Source organism: Pangasianodon hypophthalmus, chromosome 29 (assembly GCF_027358585.1).
Source record: "Pangasianodon hypophthalmus isolate fPanHyp1 chromosome 29, fPanHyp1.pri, whole genome shotgun sequence".
NCBI classification, from domain to species: Eukaryota; Metazoa; Chordata; class Actinopteri; order Siluriformes; family Pangasiidae; genus Pangasianodon; species Pangasianodon hypophthalmus.
Window position 1 is genome coordinate 14,429,175 of NC_069738.1, and position 21,240 is coordinate 14,450,414.

General features: G+C 39.0%; 1 protein-coding gene across 2 annotated transcripts in view; it reads left to right on the forward strand.

Annotated features, from left to right (window-relative positions):
• Nucleotides 1–17,237, forward strand: part of chd4a (chromodomain helicase DNA binding protein 4a) — a 29,866-nt gene extending 12,629 nt beyond the window's left edge. For both annotated transcript variants that reach the window (XM_026928076.3, XM_026928078.3), the window contains exons 13-41: nt 2,067–2,198; nt 2,581–2,680; nt 2,800–2,991; nt 3,609–3,809; nt 4,159–4,296; nt 7,435–7,556; nt 7,784–7,957; nt 8,125–8,266; nt 8,902–9,033; nt 9,125–9,242; nt 9,524–9,648; nt 9,777–9,869; nt 9,964–10,102; nt 10,332–10,501; nt 10,613–10,790; nt 11,025–11,111; nt 11,224–11,315; nt 11,426–11,559; nt 11,657–11,801; nt 11,999–12,158; nt 13,599–13,702; nt 13,777–14,002; nt 14,797–14,859; nt 14,964–15,119; nt 15,199–15,307; nt 16,065–16,197; nt 16,290–16,485; nt 16,626–16,789; nt 16,942–17,237. In XM_026928076.3, coding sequence (XP_026783877.1) covers nt 2,067–2,198; nt 2,581–2,680; nt 2,800–2,991; nt 3,609–3,809; nt 4,159–4,296; nt 7,435–7,556; nt 7,784–7,957; nt 8,125–8,266; nt 8,902–9,033; nt 9,125–9,242; nt 9,524–9,648; nt 9,777–9,869; nt 9,964–10,102; nt 10,332–10,501; nt 10,613–10,790; nt 11,025–11,111; nt 11,224–11,315; nt 11,426–11,559; nt 11,657–11,801; nt 11,999–12,158; nt 13,599–13,702; nt 13,777–14,002; nt 14,797–14,859; nt 14,964–15,119; nt 15,199–15,307; nt 16,065–16,197; nt 16,290–16,485; nt 16,626–16,789; nt 16,942–16,956 — 3,940 coding nt within the window. In that variant the 3' untranslated portion in view covers nt 16,957–17,237. The remainder of the gene's footprint in view (nt 1–2,066; nt 2,199–2,580; nt 2,681–2,799; nt 2,992–3,608; nt 3,810–4,158; nt 4,297–7,434; nt 7,557–7,783; nt 7,958–8,124; nt 8,267–8,901; nt 9,034–9,124; nt 9,243–9,523; nt 9,649–9,776; nt 9,870–9,963; nt 10,103–10,331; nt 10,502–10,612; nt 10,791–11,024; nt 11,112–11,223; nt 11,316–11,425; nt 11,560–11,656; nt 11,802–11,998; nt 12,159–13,598; nt 13,703–13,776; nt 14,003–14,796; nt 14,860–14,963; nt 15,120–15,198; nt 15,308–16,064; nt 16,198–16,289; nt 16,486–16,625; nt 16,790–16,941) is intronic.
• The last annotated feature ends 4,003 nt before the right edge of the window (nt 17,238–21,240 follow it).

Here is a 21,240-nt window from a genome sequence, read left to right on the forward strand (position 1 = left end):
GTCTGATCAAGTTGGAGTGTTTGCAACATCCATTTGTCTTTAACTCAGCTGCCATTGCTGGTGTTATTGAACTCGGCTGCCATTGGCTATTAGTTTTCTATAGACCTTTGATAGAACACTTAAAAGACTATCACTTAAGACGTTAGTTCAGTGTGAACTGTTAGATTTCTGTATGTATTTGAAGGTAAAGTGAATGTCAGATTTTTCTTTCAGTCATCTAAAAGAAGTCTATTTAATTATCTTTCTTTTTGCCCGTATTCCCACTGTTCTGAATAAATGCATGTCATTTATGGCGTACTTTGTTTTTCTGTTTTTTAAAAAAATAATATATTATTTTCCCCATTAAATATAAAAAAAAAAATCAAAGTATGTGCAGGATTTGAACAGGTCCATGAAGTGCTTAAAAGTGCTTGATGCTAGCTCTTTGAAATTTAAGGCCTGGAATACCTGGAAAATCAGTATTTTTTTGTTCAAAGTGTTTAAAAGTGCTTGAAATGAAAATGTTGAGTATGAATTCTCATTGTGTGTCCCCTGCGCGCAACTTTAAATACTCAACACACTTTAATAATAACATGGTCTGTTTATGTCTGTTTTAATAACCACTTTTAAGCTGACTGAAATCTTGACTAGCTATATAACAGCTCATAAACAATAGCCTAGCAGCAGCCATGGTCAGACCAACACCTTGTGGGTGCGCTCTTTTTCCATCATACAGCATTTTGCGGCAGCCGGTACAGCGAAATTTCAGACCTTAGATAAAAATTTGGAAATTTATTGTCCCCTTTTATGTATTACATGTGCAATAGTAGCATTTCTGTTGTTATTTGAGTGCTCCTTCACTGTAGACCTTTTTTTTTTTTTTTTTTTTTTCTTTTTTTTCTTTTTCCCCTCCTCCTTTTCCCGTGGCTATGAGACTACGACTTCTGACTAGGTGTCCTTTAGCCTAAGCATGATGAGTCTGAGAACTCATGCCAAGTTTCAGATATCTTAAAACACAGGTGTGTTAAGACTCAAGGCCCACAGGCTAAACTTGGCCCACTGTTTCTTTTCCTTCAGCCTGCGCTGCGAGTGGCATTTACTGTATATCATGTCAAAGTCCTTGAAAATTTTTGCTGCTTAAAAATTCCTTGAAAGTTGTTGTTTTTAACTAAGCGATGTCTGAATGAACCCTATATGTGTTCAGTCATATTAAATGCAAGTAGAATCACAAATATCCTTCTGCAGGACATATGGTGTACTATATAAGTTTTAGAATATTAATATATTATTTCCAGTGTAGCGAGCAGATACAATGAATATAAAAGACTGGGTTTAACTATCTTGCTGAGCCTTTAAATGACTCTTGCGTGATAACAAATTGATGGTTGTTTTTTCCCCAAGGTAGTTCAGAGTTGCCTAATAAAGGTACGATAAAATATAAAAAAGAAAACTATTTTTCAGGCCTGTATAGTGTATGTATTTATCCACAGTAAAGCTTATAATTAATTTAAAGATTTTCTCTTCTTGACTTGCCTTGAGACATGATTATCACCTTCCGTGATTATGAACACAGTACAGCGCTACTGCTGATGTTCACTGTTTGAGGTGACTGAATAGTAAACATTTTAAGTAATTAGTTTATGCAAAGATATCTCTGTGCCCCGTAACATCAGTCCTCAGTAAGAGGGTTTTCTCTATTGGAGACAACTCGCTGTTTCTATATGCTGGTGTGAAACCATTCAGTGTTAAAATAACATGCCTCACTTTCATGTTTGAAATTTGGTCAGAGAAGTGTGCAGTGACAATATTTTCTTGTTTATGAAAGTATGTTTTGTTCTCAGGTCTCCAGAGGCCACTGAACCCTATTATATAACATAATGGTGAAATATTAAGCCCATTGTGGGTTTATTGTAAATTGATGTGTTGTTCCATCAATTACATTAAAGTATTATAGTTATGCCACTGTACGCTTTAAGGAGAACAATTGTGTTTCAAATTAGTGAGTGCAGACCAAGTTATAAAAGTTAAATCATGTGTAATGAAGCTTTAAACTCTAATTTTCAATACCTCTTTGTCCTGTTATCCAGTGTGGATAAGAAAAATAACTGTCACTACCTCATCAAGTGGAGAGACCTGCCATATGACCAGGCCACCTGGGAGTCAGAAGACATGGAGATCCCAGAATATGATTCTTACAAACTGCAGTACTGGAACCACAGGTACAACACACACACACACACACACACACATATATATGTTTGTCTGTGAATCTCACACAACTTCGTTTAACCATTTGGCAGATGTGCTTTAGAAAATCTATAATGAATCATAATGAATCTATATAGACTCTACTGGTTGTTCAAAAGTGCTAAAGTAGTTTAGACTTAAAAAAGAATTATACAAGAAATATACAAATTCTTTATTTCTGTGATTTTTAAAAAAGCTGTACTTAGGAAAGTGAGTTTTGTGTGTTTAGAACAATGATGGCTTTAATACACATTACAAACTGCTCAGTTTTAAACTTTGCATAGACACACCATGCTGGCTGATATCCACACACTTTTAATTGCATCATTGTATTTGTGTACTTCTCCCCGATAGGGAGCTCATGATGGGAGATGAAGGTAAACCAAGTAAAAGAATGAAGATCAAAGGAAAAATGAAGAGACTGGACAGACCTCCAGACAACCCAGTTGTTGATGTGAGGAAATGCATGTGTGCATATTCTATACATAGTCCTAGACATCAGTCACACGTACAACAAAAACAGGTATTGTAGCAAATTTAGGTTGATGCTGACCTATTATTGTCCTTTTTCAGCCAACCATTAAGTTTGAGCGTCAGCCAGAATATCTTGACTCGACAGGCGGCACATTGCATCCTTACCAGCTGGAAGGGCTGAACTGGCTGCGCTTCTCCTGGGCTCAGGGTACTGACACCATCTTGGCTGACGAGATGGGCTTAGGAAAGACTGTGCAGACTGCTGTCTTCCTTTACTCACTTTACAAAGAGGTGTGTGTGTGGGAAGGGTTTATGGTGAGCCTTATAGAAGTGAGGAGTTGCCATTTTGAATCAATGGATGTACAAATTTAATCAACATGGATGGCCATTCTGCATATAGATTGGGTCTAGAAAACGATGTGTCTGCCATCTGTTGGCTCGAGTGCAGAATGCAAGCATTTGTTCTGTTTAATCAGAGACCACACACCACACATCTGTGTGGTTGTCATGTGTTGTTTCCATATCCTATACCTCAGGGTGCTTAAATCTGTCTCATTTTTTGATTCTGGCCTAAAAAGAATAAAAGAACATGTCAGACAAGATAAATGGCTGAAATCAAAGAGATGCTTTTGTAAAACTAGGTGATATTTATTGTGTTGCTTGTGATTCGTGACTGAGTATAAAGACTTATTTCAAGTTACAGTATATTGTCTCATTATTAAGACTGTATATGGAGTAATTCGATGGGTGAAAGCATTGCAACTCAATCATAGATATCTCATTTATAAAGGTTAAAAAAAGGCTATCTTTGAAAAGACATGAGCCCCAGTTACAAATAAATTTGGTTATTTGATCAGGGCATGGATTTCACTGGCATGCATTTAATTTTTCATTTTCTTACTTTTTAGGGTCACTCTAAAGGGCCATTCCTGGTCAGTGCCCCTCTCTCTACCATTATTAACTGGGAAAGAGAGTTTGAAATGTGGGCTCCCGACATGTACGTGGTCACCTATGTAGGTGATAAGGACAGCAGAGCTGTCATCCGAGAGAACGAGTTCTCATTTGAGGACAATGCCATCCGCGGAGGCAAAAAGGCTTCCAGGATGAAGGTAGGTTCAGCCTCAGAAACTAGTTATTTGCTAATAAGTATTGCAGTGTAAATTTCCAGTTAAGTTTTGGTTCTTTTTAAACTTCCTTATTAAAAAAAAAAGTGTACATGCTCTCAGCCCTTTTGTTAAAATCTGGATGTGACTGCATTTGTGTACAATGATCAGTTGGATTTCGTAGATGAAATATTGTGCTTTTGGTTAAGGTCTATTCCTTTTTGTTACAATGCAAGCAAATTAGTTATTAATCATTGGACTGTATTGTTTAAAAAGATTAACCATCTGTTGCCAACTATATTTTGTACTCTGTTGGTGTCTCATGATTTTTTTTTCTGCTTATTCCTTCACACAGAAAGAGGCTGCAGTAAAGTTTCATGTGCTGCTGACTTCTTATGAGCTAATCACTATTGACATGGCCATCCTGGGATCCATTGACTGGGCCTGTCTGGTGGTGGACGAGGCACACAGACTCAAAAATAACCAGTCGAAGGTGAGTCCAAAGATGTCAAGACAAACTGGAATAGTCAGTGATGGATGCCCTTATTACCAATGTTTACAAAAAATGTTGGCCAGTTTGAAATACAGATGGGTGACAAATTAAAGGGAAAGAAAAGGTTGATTCAGTGAATGGAGAAATGTAATGACTGCCGAAGCTTCCAGACAGGCGTGCTGCCTGATAGTTTTACATCCTCCCATGCCTGTATAAAAATTCTGAACATGCCTTCTTGACCTCAGTATTGGATAGAGATGGCAAGAAGAAAAGATTTCAGTGAGGGCTCATTATGGCTGATTTATACTTCTGTGTGCTAGTCTCTGTTTGCATGTCAGGACATCGTGCGCGGACGTTTGCACAGGGTGAGGTATTCATACTTACGTGTGTGTGTGTGTGTCCTCTAGGAGGGGCTGTCTCATGAACCACACCAGAAATTACTGAATTACAGCGTAGAAGAGCCGAAAAACAATGCGAGCTCTGTGTTTCACTATATGAATAATGAATAGAAGATAACATGGACATAGTGATGTTTTGTAAAGTGCTGAGGAAAAAAAGAAATCTTGTGTGATTAATTATAAAACAAATGACTTCTCACTGAAAGCCTTTAAGTGTTTTATCTCATCCATATTCAGTGGTATGAGCAGCTCTTATATTGAGGCACATAAGTGTAACTAGCTTTAAAGCCACAAGTCTATCAGTCACTGATTGACAATGCTTTAGTTTTCTGTTTCTATTTTCCTTTCCTACATAAAATGCCTTGAGAGGCCTTTTTAAAGGTGCTACATAAAATAAACTTTTATTTTATTTTTAGAGGAGTTGTGGCATTACCTACACTGTGTGTTTATTGGGAGTCTTTTAGAAGAAAGAGGAAGTAAAGTGTGTTTACTGCAGGAATAAACTGGCCATTATAATGAACTACAGCTGGTATAAAGCTTCACACTTTACAAAATTGTAGAACCCTGTGTGTGAGGTTGCGGAGGAAGACTTGGGAAGCAGGCAGAATTTTAGCTGTGTTCCGGGCTCATGTTTATTCAGTCCACGCTTTTCAGCTCACTTTCAAAATTCAACAAAACAGAACAACTCAACAGAAAAAGGGTCCGCCATGGACTTGCAACATTCACTCTGTCAGGTTCATGCTCCTCGACGGGTGTATGGGTGCATGCGCGTGTCTCACGAGCTCTGCCAGCTAATATCGCTCTCCCTCTCTTTCTCTGGTTACACAAAGAGGCACGGATAATTAGACTGGTGTTAATAAGACACAGAATCATCACGCATTACATGCTGGGTCAACCCGCCTCCTCTCCGTACACAGCTGATGCCAGCTGATGACCACAGTAATATATTTATATTACCACAATATCATGACTGTTTTCCGTGAATAAATTTGTTATATGGTAATGTGATCATATCACCATGTGTGAAGCAAACGTGAAACACAGAAGGGAAACTTATACCTAGCTGTTCAGTGTGAGAGTTTAATCATAGAGGAGAAACGTTTATTAAAGTCACCAGTCTGAGAAACTAAGAGAGTGAATCTGTTTAAACTGTAAAAATTTCAGTGTTTTTCATCCGTTTCTTTCGTGAGAGGTTTTAAGATTTTTAACAGACTACACAAAGCAGTTTTGGAGCACAGGCTTGTCTATAGTAGACAGAAAGTTCTAGATGCGATTTTATTGATTACTCTTTGTTTAGCATTTTATTGTTTACACTCCACATGGACGTTGAACAGCATTAATTTGAATGTTTAACCCTGCCAAAGAAGTTTCATGTATCATCAGACTGTTTCAGTGTATGCAATCATACACACCTCCCCCCCAATCAATAGCACTGCAGCTATGCACAATGTGTAGTTAGCTAGTGGGAGGACTGTGTGCCACATTTACCCATGATCCCCCTCTCTGCTTTAGGATGCAAAGACATGTTAACACAGAAGCATAACTCTGCCTTTACTGTTGTGCAGCCACACAGCCTGTTCAACTGGCTGTGCTTAAATAGGAACAGTGACTAAAGTGACATCTGTATTGAAATGTTTACTAAAGATAGCAGTAAAAGGATGGAAATTGTGGATGAAAGTGCACATTCAGTGAAGCATGCTACATTAGTGTGACATGCAAGGTAAAACAGAAGAGCCGCTGTTCTTCAGATGACCAGGATTAGCCTCTTTTCCATTGTAGATCCATGCGATACTGAACAAGGAGAGGAACATTCCAGTGGTATTCCCACCCAAGCGTGGTTAAGCTTGCATTGTATGGTTAATCAGTGCATGATAAAAATGAAGATGCTTTTGACAATTAACATTTGGGATGAGCCTTTAAAAGAAGTAAATAGTTGGAAAATATTTGCTAGGACAGACACAGCATTTTTAAGTAAATAATTTTTAATTTAAATGATGACTGTCAGACTTATTCAGACATTCAAGTGGATACAGGATGGAAAAAAAAGATTCCTAATTATTGCTGGTCATTTAAAGTAAAATGTGGATGTCAGTTCAAGAAATGTACAAGAATAGGATAAATAAGGTAGCATAGTGGTGCAGCAAGTAGCACTGATGCCGCACAGCTCCAGGGTCCTTGCTTCGGTACTGAGCTTGAGTTACTGTCTGTGCAGAGTTTCACATGCCCTCCCTGTGTCTATATGGGTTAACTCCGGGTGCTTCCGATTTTATCCCACCTCAAAAAAACATGCTGGTAGTTTAATTGACTACTCTAAATTGCCTCTAAAGGTCTAAACTCTAACGGTGTGTGTGTGAATGTGTGGTAGACTGGCGCCCCATACAGGGATGTATTATCTTTTGGAAAAGTTGCATTCATCTTTCCATCTATTTAGTGCAGTTCCAGAGACTTGTAGAATCTATGCCAAGGCACACTGAAGCTGTTCTGGTGGCTCGTGGTGGCCCAACACCTTCCTGAGATACTGTTGTATTTACCTTTAATTTGTCACCTGTCTGTGTATGTAACAAAATATGCCTTCTTACAGTTATTGCAGGTAGTAATGAAACAGGACATAAAAACATAATAATTTACTGGCTGTATAATTAGATGCTATCTTGGCACTTGAGCTGACTGTAGACTGCTTGAATAAATGAGCACGCATTCGTATTCTAATGCTTTGGCTGTTCCTGTGTATGCTGCACAGTTTTTCCGAGTGCTGAATAATTACCCCCTTCAGCACAAGCTGCTGCTTACGGGAACACCTCTCCAAAACAACCTTGAAGAGCTCTTCCACCTGCTCAACTTCCTCACACCAGAGAGATTTAGGTAGGTGTGCCTGTGTGCGTGTGCCTGTATGCGCGTGCCTCCGGGGTGCGTGTGCCTCCGGGGTGCGTGTGCCTCCGGGGTGCGTGTGCCTCCGGGGTGCGCATGCCTCCGGGGTGCGTGTGCCTGTATGCGCATGCCTGTGTGTGTGCCTGTCTGTGGACAGAGCAAGACTAGTTCCCCCATTTTATAAATCAACACAAACCCGATGTGTTCACTGTCTCCTTTAGCAACCTGGAGGGCTTCCTGGAAGAATTTGCTGATATTGCTAAAGAAGACCAGATAAAGAAACTTCATGACATGCTGGGACCACACATGCTCAGAAGACTCAAAGCTGATGTTTTTAAGCACATGCCCTCCAAGACCGAGCTCATCGTCCGAGTAGAACTCAGTCCCATGCAGAAGTGAGTGAGGAAAGAAGGAATGAGTGAGATTAGAGAAAAGGAAAAAAATTCAGAGCAATTGGGATGAAAAGTAGTTTTATTAAGAGACTAGGTTTCATCTTTTACCTGTCTCTTATCTTTCAGTGTCTTAAAGAAACCTTCTTAAGGACAGTCTTTATACTTTGTAGGAAATATTACAAGTTCATTCTTACCCGCAATTTTGAGGCCCTGAACACTCGAGGAGGTGGAAATCAAGTGTCCTTGCTTAACGTGGTAATGGACCTAAAGAAATGTTGCAATCACCCCTACCTTTTCCCGGTAGCTGCTATGGTAAGCCATTTTCAGATATGTAAACCTTGATAATATAATTGGTTAAATTAATATTCAGACCTGCAAACCTTCACACATTTTATGTAGGAATTCTGCATTTTAATATCAGAAAGCTGCCATGAATTATTGCTCAAAAATATGGAATGATTTACAGTTGTGTTAACTGACCCCCTGGAAACCCTGCTCCCTTGCCCAATCTTTTTCTCACATTAGTAGCCTTTTGGCTCTTGTCTAAACTTGATTTTATGCTTGAAAGATGGTGCGCCCTCACTTTCTCTGAAAGCAAATAGGAATGTTTGTTAATGTACAATAAAATCTATAAATTTATGTTTGACTTGACTAACATTAGACAAATATATAGTTAACATTGTTTAGCCCATGATGGTAGAAACTGTGTGCATATATACAGAGCTGCCACTTGTCGGTTTTACATAAGATGTAGACACTAGAAAGGTTTGCTTGCACACTATCCTATTAATTGCTGTATGTCTTGGTGCAAGAATAGGAAGAAAGTGCATATACATTCCAGTGATTTGATTATGCAGTATTCCTCTCTGGGGTGAGCAGGTCTGAATATGATGTAGAATTTTGGACGGTTACCTGATTATAAACTAATTCCTGGTGGGTTGAAACAGGAAGCACCCAAGATGCCAAATGGGATGTATGATGGCAGTGCCCTCACAAAGTCTTCTGGGAAGCTGCTATTGCTTCAGAAAATGCTTCGCAAGCTGAAAGAGGGAGGGCACAGAGTGCTTATCTTTTCACAGGTACATGCACATGCATACATGCATAAGCAGTCACAAGCCAAGCTCTATCCATATGAGGGGAAATGGCTTATTCATGTGTTACTTGGTGTAGATGACTAAAATGTTGGACCTGCTGGAAGACTTCCTGGAGAATGAGGGCTACAAGTATGAACGTATTGATGGAGGTATCACTGGGGCAATGAGACAGGAAGCCATTGACCGCTTCAATGGTAAGTGTTTATTTGTAGATTATATTGTACTGGCTAAGACAGTACTAGACATAGATTAGCTAACAATCCGCTAGTAGCACTTTTCCACTTAACTGTGTGGTGTGGCACAATTCTGTAAATTAACCGTGAACCCTGCATATTGTTGTTTTCACTGAGAAGTAAATACTACTTGGAGAGTTGATGGTCAGTACTGTTAATTCCAGCTCTGAATTCTTGTGTGCTCAACAACTACTGTTCCATAAAGTTAGTGAAATTCTGAACAATTCTCATTTGTCCCTCAGCTCCTGGTGCTGTTCAGTTTGTTTTCCTTCTATCTACTAGAGCTGGAGGCTTGGGTATTAACCTGGCCACAGCTGACACGGTTATCATTTATGACTCAGACTGGAACCCTCACAATGACATTCAGGCAAGTTCATTTGCAACATCACAGCCTTCCAAGCATACACACCTAAACAGTATTTCGGTTTGCTGTTGATTTGACTGTAAAATTATTTTTTAATTATTATTATTATTATTTTGTTATTTCTCATGTAGGCCTTCAGCAGAGCTCACCGAATTGGTCAGAACAAAAAGGTCATGATCTACCGCTTTGTCACCAAAGCCTCTGTTGAGGAACGAATTACTCAGGTATTGCTTGTTTCCAGACCATTTTACTGAACCTCTTAGAGCTATTTTAACCATCCTTTACATTAACTGCATGTCTCTATTTTCTTTTACATAGGTGGCCAAGAAAAAGATGATGCTGACCCACTTGGTGGTACGACCTGGCTTAGGCTCCAAAACAGGCTCCATGTCTAAGCAAGAGCTGGATGACATTCTCAAATTCGGCACAGAGGAACTGTTCAAGGATGATGGAGAAGGTGATTGCATTACATTGCCTTGTGAGAACTTGACATTCTAATTAGATTGTTTTGGGTTTAATTTGTTCTTCCTTTGTAAAGGAGGAGGATGAGCTGGCCTTTTTTTTTTTTTTTTTTTTTTATTTATTTTAAAACTGCTTCTTGATCAAATCTCTGGCTCACATAGTTATACATATTCTATGAAAAACTATAGCTAAATACTGAGCAACATTTTTCCACTCTTTATTAGGGGAGAACAAAGAGGAGGACAGCAGTGTGATTCACTATGATGATAAGGCAATAGACCGGCTGCTGGACCGTAACCAGGATGCTACAGAGGACACAGAGCTTCAGAGTATGAACGAGTATCTCAGTTCCTTCAAAGTGGCTCAGTATGTGGTCAAGGATGAAGAAGATGAGGTTAGTGTGTAGCAGATATTTAATGACAAGCAACGTTGTAAAGGAAAGCATCTTTGTGTTGGAGTGCTAACTGATTCGTTGAATCCTATCTTATCTATTTTCCTGTAACAGGAGGAGGAGGTGCAGAGAGAGATCATTAAGCAGGAGGAGAGTGTGGATCCAGATTACTGGGAGAAGCTGCTTAGGCACCACTATGAGCAGCAGCAGGAAGATTTGGCTCGCAACCTTGGCAAGGGCAAGCGCATCCGTAAACAAGTCAACTACAATGACGGGTCCCAGGAGGACAGAGGTATCAGACTGAACATCTGAGCACAAATTCACATAGGGTTTGAATCTAAAGTGCAAACAGAGTGTTTTTAAAGCTATGGAATTGGTGCGATCAGAAAATCGTCTAAATGAAGGCCAGTTATTAAATGTCATGCATCCCAGGATCAGCAACACCACATACTGCAATAATTGAAATATGTCATTTTTTTTGTCCTTAAATTTTGTCCATATTACTTTGTTTTTCTTTTCACGATAGACTGGCAGGATGACCAGTCTGATGGTCAGTCGGACTACTCTGTTGCCTCAGAAGAAGGAGATGAGGACTTTGATGAGCGGGCAGAAGGTAAAATGCTTCATCTGTGGCATATGCGTCGTCTGAGTAATAACAGATTTGCTTGACCTGAAATGCAGCAATTTTGACTGTGCTAATCTGTTATATTACTTTCCAAATTTAGCAAACTCCCGTAGACCTAACAGAAAAGGGCTTAGAAATGACAAGGATAAGCCTTTGCCCCCCCTGCTGGCCAGAGTTGGAGGCAACATTGAGGTGAGCTTATTCAAGCTTCTTTTTATTTAATATATATGTAATCACAAGTAAAATAACCTTACAGTATCAGTAGAGGCTTCTCCCCATTTAACATGGAATTTTTGTTTTAGGTGTTGGGTTTTAATGCACGCCAACGGAAGGCCTTCTTAAATGCTGTAATGCGTTATGGAATGCCACCCCAGGATGCTTTTACTACCCAGTGGCTGGTTAGAGACCTACGAGGGAAATCCGAAAAGGAGTTCAAGTACGCATCAGCCTTGTTCATTGTTCCATGCATGATGTGAATCAGGAATCTCTGGCTAGGCATTATGTAATATTGATTTTTTTTTTTCCCCTCACAGGGCATACGTGTCACTTTTTATGAGGCACTTGTGTGAGCCTGGCGCTGATGGTGCTGAAACCTTTGCTGATGGTGTGCCACGAGAAGGGCTGTCGCGGCAGCATGTTCTTACTCGAATTGGGGTGATGTCACTGATCCGCAAGAAGGTAAAACCTTTGAAGTAGTGTTTGCCTGCTCATTCTTGGTTTGTTCTGCTGTACATGCTGGATTTATTCATTCAGTGTGGTTAAAAAATTAACATTTACTTAAGTAAAATCTGCCATGTTTGACAGCTTGGTGTTCTGTCTGTTACATTCATAACCGTATTTTGCAGCTCATGGTTGTGTATGCTGACTGTTTCCAGGTGCAAGAATTTGAGCATGTGAATGGTCAGTGGTCCATGCCCTGGATGATGGAGCTGGAAGAAAATAAAAAAGTTGTGGCTGCTGGCCACCCTGACTCACCAGGGAAAACTCCTTCCACCGGCACTCCAGCTGACACGCAGCCCAACACACCAGTTCCAGGTTTGCTTCATCTTACAAGCTTTTCTATGGCTTACGGCTAAAATTCAGTTTTAATACAGAGCATAGTATAAGCAACTGCACCTAGTACAGAAGTGAAACGGCCATATGTACTGCAGGCATTAAAGGCCTACAGTGGATATAAAAATCTTGACTTCACAGTATTTTCCCACATTTTCTTGCCAAAATCTTCTAGATGCATCAAATTGTAAGGGTCTCTCCTGCGCACCACCTGCTTCAGGTCACTCCACTGATTTTTTTTTTGTTGGATTCAGGTCTGGGCTCTGGCTCGGCCATTCAAAAACATTGATTTTTTTTGGTTAAGCCATTCCTTTGTTGATTTGGATACATGCTTTGGGTCATTGTCGTGCTGAAAGGTGAAATTCCATTTCATCTTCAGCTCACTAGAAGACACCTGAAGGTTTTGCCCTAAAATCTACTGGTATTTGTAGCTATTCATGATTTCCTCCACCTTGATAAAAGCCCTAGTTCTGGCTGAAGAAAAGCAGCCCTAAAGCATGATGCTGCCACCACCATGCTTCACCATGGGTATGGTATTCTTTTGTTGATGTGCTTTTTTTTTTGCACCAGATATACTTTTTGGAATTATGGAATTATTATACCTTTTGGAATTGGTCTCATCAGACCAGAACACATTTTGCCACATGGTTTAGGGTGATTAGTTCAGCTTGGAAGTTTTTGTGAGAAAAGGCTTTCTTCTAGCCACCCTACACCAAAGCCCAGTTATGTGAAGGATATGAGAGACTGTTGTCACGTGCAGAGACTAATCAGTACTTAACATATATTCCTGCGGCTCCTTTAATGTTGCTGTAGGTCTCTTGGCAGCCTCCCTGTTAAGTTTTTGTCTTGTCCTTTTATAAATTTTGGAGGGACGTCCTGTTCTTGATGATGTCAGGTGGTGCTCCATTTTCTCTTTTTGTTGATGATGGCCTTTACAATGATTCATGGTACAGCTAATGTTTTGGAAATTCTTTTATGCTCCTCTCCTGATTGATATCTTTCAACAAGTGAGATACCATGCATGCTTTGTAAGTTCCATGGCTTCAGCAGTCAAATGAAGCAGTCAGGTGTAGACTTTTTAATCTCCATTCTATGTTCGGAGCACATTCACATATTCAATTTGTAAGGAAGTAAGGAATAACACGACAGTTATACGAAGATAATGCAAACAGAACCACATACACCCTAAATATAAAAACATTTAATATAATCCAGTATGACACTGCGTATAATTCAGACTTAGATACTTGAAACAACGAATCTACCAGAGGTGTCTTTAAAAAAAAAATTTTTTTTTAAATCAAGACTTATTTTGAGGCACTGCACACTCTTTACTTGGCTCCTTAGGGTTAATGTCAGCCACTGTGAATTAATGACCAGCCACATAGGGTACTAATGAAACCTTCCTTCTACACTCTACAGAAGATACCCCCAAGGCAGAAGATGGAAGTAAAGAGTCTGAAAAAGAGAAAGAAGGGAAGAAGGATGGTGAGACTGAACAGCAGAGTAAAAAGTCAGAAACAGAGGTGAGTGATGGGTCAAATTGTTTTTTTCCTGTCAGCTATGAAGTTTTAAATTTAAAAGCAAATCCTTTCTTTAGGTCATTGCAATTCCTGATGACGACGAGAAAATACCCTCCCCTGCTGAACAGAAAGAAAAAGGAGAGAAAGACCTTACCTCTGCAGCCACTACAGAGACAGAAAAAACAGGTAGTGAAGAAGAGGACAAAGAGAAGAAAACTGGAGAAGCTGCTGAGCAAAGCAAGACTTCCGATGAGACAAAGACTGAAGATTCTGAAACAAAAAAGGATGACTCCACAAACAAAGGTGATATTGGCTCTTGAGTAGCACAGCTATCTGAAGTTTCACTCTGTCGTTGGGAAAGATTTGGTTTGAATGTTTTCACAAACTATTGACCATACAGTGTATGTCTTGGCGGAAGCACGTTGGCCCATATCAGTAGTGATCAGGTGATAGAAGAAGCCACAGATAACAGGGTGGGGATTGGCAACAATTAGGTTTGGCTAAGATTATTATTTTATTTTATTTTTTTTTATTAAAAAAGGTCTGATTTTTGATAATTGCCCTGGACATGAACGATGCTATTCAAGTCTGGCCATGTGTATATTTTTGCTCAACAAGACAGTTTTCAGCTGTACCGTTCTGTATTTTGTTCAGTTAAGTTACTACTTCCATATACCTGTGGGTTACTGAAGCTGTAAAACTGTGATGCATATAAGCTAACAGTAGTAATATCACTTCAACAGGAAATATAGATATCAGCTTTAGCGTATGATGCATTTAAATGTCCATATTAAATAAAAGTCAGTATGCTGTTTTTCCCTTGGTGGATGCAAGAAAAACTAAATACTCATACCTGATGTATCAAGCAGCCTAATAAACCTACATCTCTGTGGCACAACTACACATAAAAAACTGAAGCAGAATTTGCTTGTCGTGGGCTGGTGATTTACACCTAATTTAGATGATGGTCCCTCTCTCTAATATTTATTTTGCTTAGAAGGCAGACATGTTAATATGTATACAAGATAGAAAGCAGTTAAGGCAAGCTGTGTTTTATGAGATCCGAAATTCATGTTTCTATCCACCTGTGTTGTCAGATGAAAAGAAAGAAGATAAGACAGGGAAGATCGACACCACTCCTGCTACAGATGAGAAGAAAGGTAGCAATTGGTTCATACATGCCTACTTTGTCACTTCTACATTGAATTCCATTATTGTCTATTATTTCTATTAAAGAAATTCATTATCTGTGTCCTTCTTGTAGACCAAAAGGATGAAAAGGAGTCTGGTAAGATAGAAGAACCGACCAAATTACAAAATGGTGATGGTGGCAAAGATGGCGTGGCAGCAGGAGCAAGTGAAGAGAAGAAGAAAGCAAAGACTCGTTTCATGTTCAATATTGCAGATGGAGGATTTACTGGTAAGAAGAATGACCAAATTATTTTTTGTTCGTGTGCCAATTTTTGTTGGTTTATTTATTACATGATGGTGTCTTGCAGAGTTGCACTCCCTGTGGCAGAATGAGGAGCGAGCAGCCACAGTTACTAAGAAAACCAATGAGATATGGCATCGCCGGCATGACTACTGGCTTCTTGCTGGCATTATACAGTATCCTTTGCACTGTTTCTAGCTGCATGTGGCTGAAGTGTACACATGATCTTTAGTAGGGATGTCCTCTTGAGCCAAGTAAAGAATCAGTTTTAGTACTAAGTAAAGTAATACAACATGGAGTATCAGTAAGCTCAGAGGCCGCTTTCAAGTAAACACTCATTGGTTGAGCAGGGAAGGGTATTGTGTAAAACACCCAAAACCAATTTAATAAAACACCTGGTGACCAAGGTGACTCAAAATGCACTGCTCTGATTCTATGCTTGTAGTCCTTTTGCTGCAGCTGCATTTATGTTGTCCAAGGCAACTGTACCTAACAGCCTTATATGGCATTTGCTAGGCTAAGAAAGGTTTCACCTGTTTGTGAAACCTTTCTTAGCCTAGCAAATGCCATATATGGCTGTTAGGTGAAAGCTAATTTTCTTAGGTCAATAATCATTACAAATAGGCAAAAAAAATCAGAACAAATTGCTTACATATTTTTATTGACCTGATAAATTCAATGATTCATTCATCTTCAGTAATTATCCTGGTCAGGGTGGCGGTGGATCTGGAGGCGAGCCCACAAACAGTGGGCACGAGGCAGAACACGAGTCCATTGCAGGGCACCGCGCACACCCACGTTCACACACTTGTTTACACAATTTTTAAAAAACTAATGAAATACCAGAATGTGGTGGTAGTAGTATTAACTGTACTTATGCCCAATCCTTACAAGTGCCTGTTGTGCTATGTGTCTTTAACTCATTGTTCTCAGACATGGTTATGCTCGGTGGCAGGATATTCAAAACGACGTAAAATTTGCAATCCTCAATGAGCCCTTCAAGGGTGAGATGAACAGAGGAAACTTTCTGGAGATCAAAAACAAGTTCCTGGCCCGGAGATTCAAGGTACAAAGAGTTTTTTTTATTATTTTATTTTATTATTTTCTTTTAAAGTCCCCTTTACCTTCCTGACCTCTTACTTCCTGACTCCCTGTTAGCTGCTGGAGCAGGCACTGGTGATCGAGGAACAGCTACGAAGGGCAGCATATTTAAACATGACGGAGGATCCTTCTCATCCCTCCATGGCTCTGAACACACGCTTCAGTGAGGTAGAGTGCCTGGCTGAGTCACATCAGCACCTCAGCAAGGAGTCCATGTCTGGCAACAAGCCTGCCAATGCCGTCCTGCACAAAGGTGGGTTGCAGCAGCAGAAACTATGGCTGTTTCAGTCTACCATCTAAACTCATTTTGTCTGTTTGGGTTTACTCATTCTGTGACTTGTCTGCTCTTATAGGCACTTTATTCTTAGCCTGTTTCACTTTTATTTCTAACAGTGCTGAAACAGCTTGAGGAGTTGCTGAGTGACATGAAGGCAGATGTCACCCGTCTCCCAGCAACCATTGCCAGGATACCACCTGTTGCTGTGCGGCTGCAAATGTCTGAAAGAAACATTCTCAGCCGTTTGGCTAGCAGAGGCCCAGAGACACAGTCCCAGCAGGTACCAAACAAAATGTCTGACTTATCATTCTTTATTATATATAGTGCTGTCCTGTGATTGGCATGTAACTTAGAGAAGTGCCTTTTATTGTTGTTTTTTTTTCCTTTTAAACCATTAAACTCTCTATTTTCTCTCTATTTAAATTGTTCCAGGTATCTCAGCAGTAGCCTGCACTGGGCTTAAGCCCACCACTCAAGCGCCACCCACCACCTCTACATTCCTGACTGACACCTCAGATGACATCTCGCCTTAGCTTGAAGCCACACCCCTTTACCTACAAATGGACATGAGTCTGTAGGCAAAAATATGGAGTTTGTGGAATCTGAAGCTATTTTATTTTCTTTTTTATTTCTTATTTCTTCTTTATTAATATTATTGATATAATGTTATTATGATGGTTTTTGGGACCGAAAATAAAAGAATAATAAAAACCTTTGTCCCACTTTTACACAGTTCTTGTAGACTTAGGTCTTGTGCTGTATGTTTGCTAGAAATGGTGTTTAAAGCTGCAGTGAAAGGAACCCTCTCTGTAGGGATGTGCAAGGGTATTCAAATACTGAAATCACTATTCATGTACTTATACCCCGTGATATCACGTGAAGTTAATAAAAAAAACAAAAATGTAAAGCCACATCTGGCAGTATTTTGATACAAAGAGCGGCACAGATGTGGTGTGCACTGAAAGCCTCAGTAGTGTGCGGATTTTATGCTTGTGCAGGCAGTGAGGAATGAGGCTTGTGGGACAAGAGATAATACATTTATAATAATGTCCTATACAATTGAATTAAAAGTCTTAAACTACAGTGGACACAAACCAGACACAGACTTGCAGATTAAGCTCATGTACACCATAAGCCACACTGCTTGTCACAACCTGTTTTCATTTACTTGATTACTAACTATAACGTGCAAATACTAACCTTATAACTGTCATAAATGTGCATTGCTGCTGTGATTACAAAGTTCCTTAATCCAGTGGAGTTTTCACACATGCTGTCCACAAATATCCAAGTGATTGTCACAGAGTTTGAAAGGCTACAGCTACTGTCACAAAGTTTGAATTTTAACTGACCCCAAAACACACAGGACAGTGCCACATGTTATGCTTACACCTTTACATTTTAAAGTTATCAGCTATGATGGATGGTTTACTTTTACATGTTTGTTTTTTGTTGTTATTGTTTTTTTATTTAGGTGGATGGCTGGCATCTCAGGAAAAGTATGAGAATACATAAGTGCGCTTGTAGGTTCATTCACATCGTTCACTAACTAGCTTTAGTGGGAGCTTCCTTACATTAGACGGAGCTTCCTTGCAAGGCAGTTAAATTAGTAGCACCATTAGTTGTGCTCTGTGTCAAACGCATCCCTATTTAATATAATTAATACAGCAGAATATAATCAAATTTTACATGTTCATACAAGAAGCATCAGGTCCAGTCTGCTGCAAAAGTTCAATTTAATTACAGTTAAATGGATTCTTTTTTTTTTTTCTGAAAGCGAGTGCCTTCAAAAGGGACCACATAAAAAGTCCTGTAATTTCTACATTGTCCACCTGATTTGCATGTTCTAGGTCAAAATTGACCCCTATCAATGTCTTTGAAATACCATTACACTTTATAATTTTTTTTCATTAAACTTCATAACTTCCTTAAAAGTGATGTAAAAAGAAACGTGTAACATAAAAATGAAGATGACCAATGTATTGTTTTATAAAGTCTCTACAACATTTGGATACAAAGATACTGTTCAGGGTCAAATTTGACCCTGTAGTTTGAATTAGCAACTGAGAACGTGGCAGAGTGGGCACTCAAAGTGCAGATAAAGTTTATTACAATTTGTAAAGTGTTAAACACACTATGTCACTTCACCCCCTCTCCACACTCCGTTCTCTCTCTCTCTCTCTCTCTCTCTCTCTCACACACACACACACACACACACACACATACACACACTTCTCATGGAGGAACAAAATTGTTGCTTGCCTTCCATGCAAGTGTCTGTGTGCTTCCAACTTTGTGGCAACAGTTTGGTTCTTCCCCAGAGTGTTGCCACAAAGTTGGAAGCACACAACTGTATAGAGGCCTATATATGCTGTAGCATTACAGTTTCCCTTCACTGGAACTAAGAGGCCCAAACCTGTTCCAGCATGACAATGCCCCTGTGCACAAAGCGAGCTCCATGAAGACATGGTGTGTGAAGGTTGGAGTGGAAGAACTCGAGTGTCCTGCACAGAGCCCTGACCTCAACCCCACTGAACACCTTTGGGATGAACTGGAACACCGACTGAACCCCAGACCTCCTCGACATCCCAACATCAGCGCCTGATCTCACTAATGCTCTTGTAGCTGAATGAACACAAATCCCCACAGCCATGCTCCAACATCTAGTGGAAAGCTTCCCAGAAGAGTGGAGCTTATTATAACAGCAAAGGGGGAATAAATCTGGAATGAAATGTTCAACAAGCACATATGGGTGTGACCAGTTACATAAAGGTTGTGAGTTTATTGTGAAGTCATGAACACAAATAAAATGTCTGTGAAGTACACACATGATATAAAGAGAAAATATCAAATAGAATATATGGCTCCTACATGCATAATAGCAATTGAAACCCATAAAAAGCTCTAAAATGTGTATTTTGTAATGAAAATAATAAACAGGGCTTACCCTGTTTACCTTACAATAGGCTGTGCATTTTTATTACAAAATACAGTAGTATTGTTACTTTACTTTTTTTTTTTTTTTTTACAATGACTCACTTTACCAACTACTCACCCATCAACTTACAGATTAACTTATTTTATTGTATTTTACCTTATTATATTAAGATATAATAAGGTAAAATACAATAAAACTCACTTATGTTATTAAGTTATATTAAGATATAACTAAAATACAATAAAATAAGTTAATCTGTAAGTTGTTGATGGGTGAGTAGTTGATAAAGTGAGTCATCGTAAAAAAAATGTAAAGTAAAGAAGTAAAGTAAAATTGGAAAGAAATTGTAGAGTAAAATACGTTTTAGGACTTTTCTGAGGTAATTTAGCTATACTAGGTCAAAACTGACCTACAAACATCAAAGATGATTTGTGAACAGATAACAGATTAGTTCAACTGCATTATACTGTGGTAGACTGCTACAACAATAACTTTGTCAATGTCCAAATGAACCTGACTGTAAGTGATATTTTATAATGAATAATCTACTTTATGATGCAGTCTGTTGAATGTATTGTTTGATATCCAGATGTGCTGTATGGAAAACTTTGTATCAAACAATATGATATGATAAGCTGGATCATTACACCCCAAAAGCATTTGCCCCATCCTGATTCCTATATTTCAGATCCTCATACAAAAGTTTCACATATTGAAGGAAAAAAAGTTGTGCAACACCTTGATTATCCATGTGAAAAAGTAACTGTAACCCTTTCCAAACTGATTTCAATATAGTATTTCTTTCTTATCTCTTCTGGAACTTCTTTTGATCACTGCATAGTTCTATTTAAGTGATGGTAGAAAGGTTCTATTTAAGTGATGTTTAGGTTCAGCAGGGCTGGCAGTAATCAAGCCTGGGTGTGTCAAGTCTAGTCTAATTGAACCCAAATATCAATTAAATTTGCTTACTTGATTGATTGAGTATCTAAGGGGGCAGTTACTTTTTCACACAGGGCCAGTTGGTGGTACATAACCTTTTTCCTTCAATAAATGAAATGATCAGATAAAAACTGTATTTTGTGTTTACTCAGGTTGTATCTGGCATATATATAATTTTGTCTGAAAATCTGAAACGAATGTGACAAATATGCAGAAATAGAAGCAAATACTGTATTTAAGAAAATATGTCTCTGCACATCAAATCATACTAATATAAAAACCTGTATTAAAAAAAAAAAAAAAGGTTCCAGCTTAAAAAGCCGGCTCAACAGAGTTTGCGTTAATATTTCACTTACTTGCTAATTGGTGTCATGAATTAATATGTTGAACTTAGTTCTTCTATAATTGGTTACTTGCTCACTCTCTCACTCAATTACTTATTTACTTACTTACTTATTACTTGCTTATTACTTCGTGAATTACTTGCTTACCTACTCACTTAATTACTTACTCATTTACTTACTTATACTGTACTTATATCACTCATGCATCAAATCTAACAGTGTTCCCGGGATGGGCTCCGCCCACCACGACCCTGACTAGGATAAAGAAGTTGCAGAAAGTGAGTAAATAAAAAGGCATTATGTATCTGAAATGCTGTGTGTCATAATAGCATCAAATGGCGCAAGAACTACAATACCCATCAGCCCCAGCATGTCACATGCCTCACTGATCACCTGTGTCTTGTCATGCCTTGTTTAGCACCACTATTTAAGTTCCAGTCTTTCAGCATCTCACTGTCAAGCTTTTGTTGTAGTTGTTATTTGCTGTCATTTGAGCATTGATTATCATTT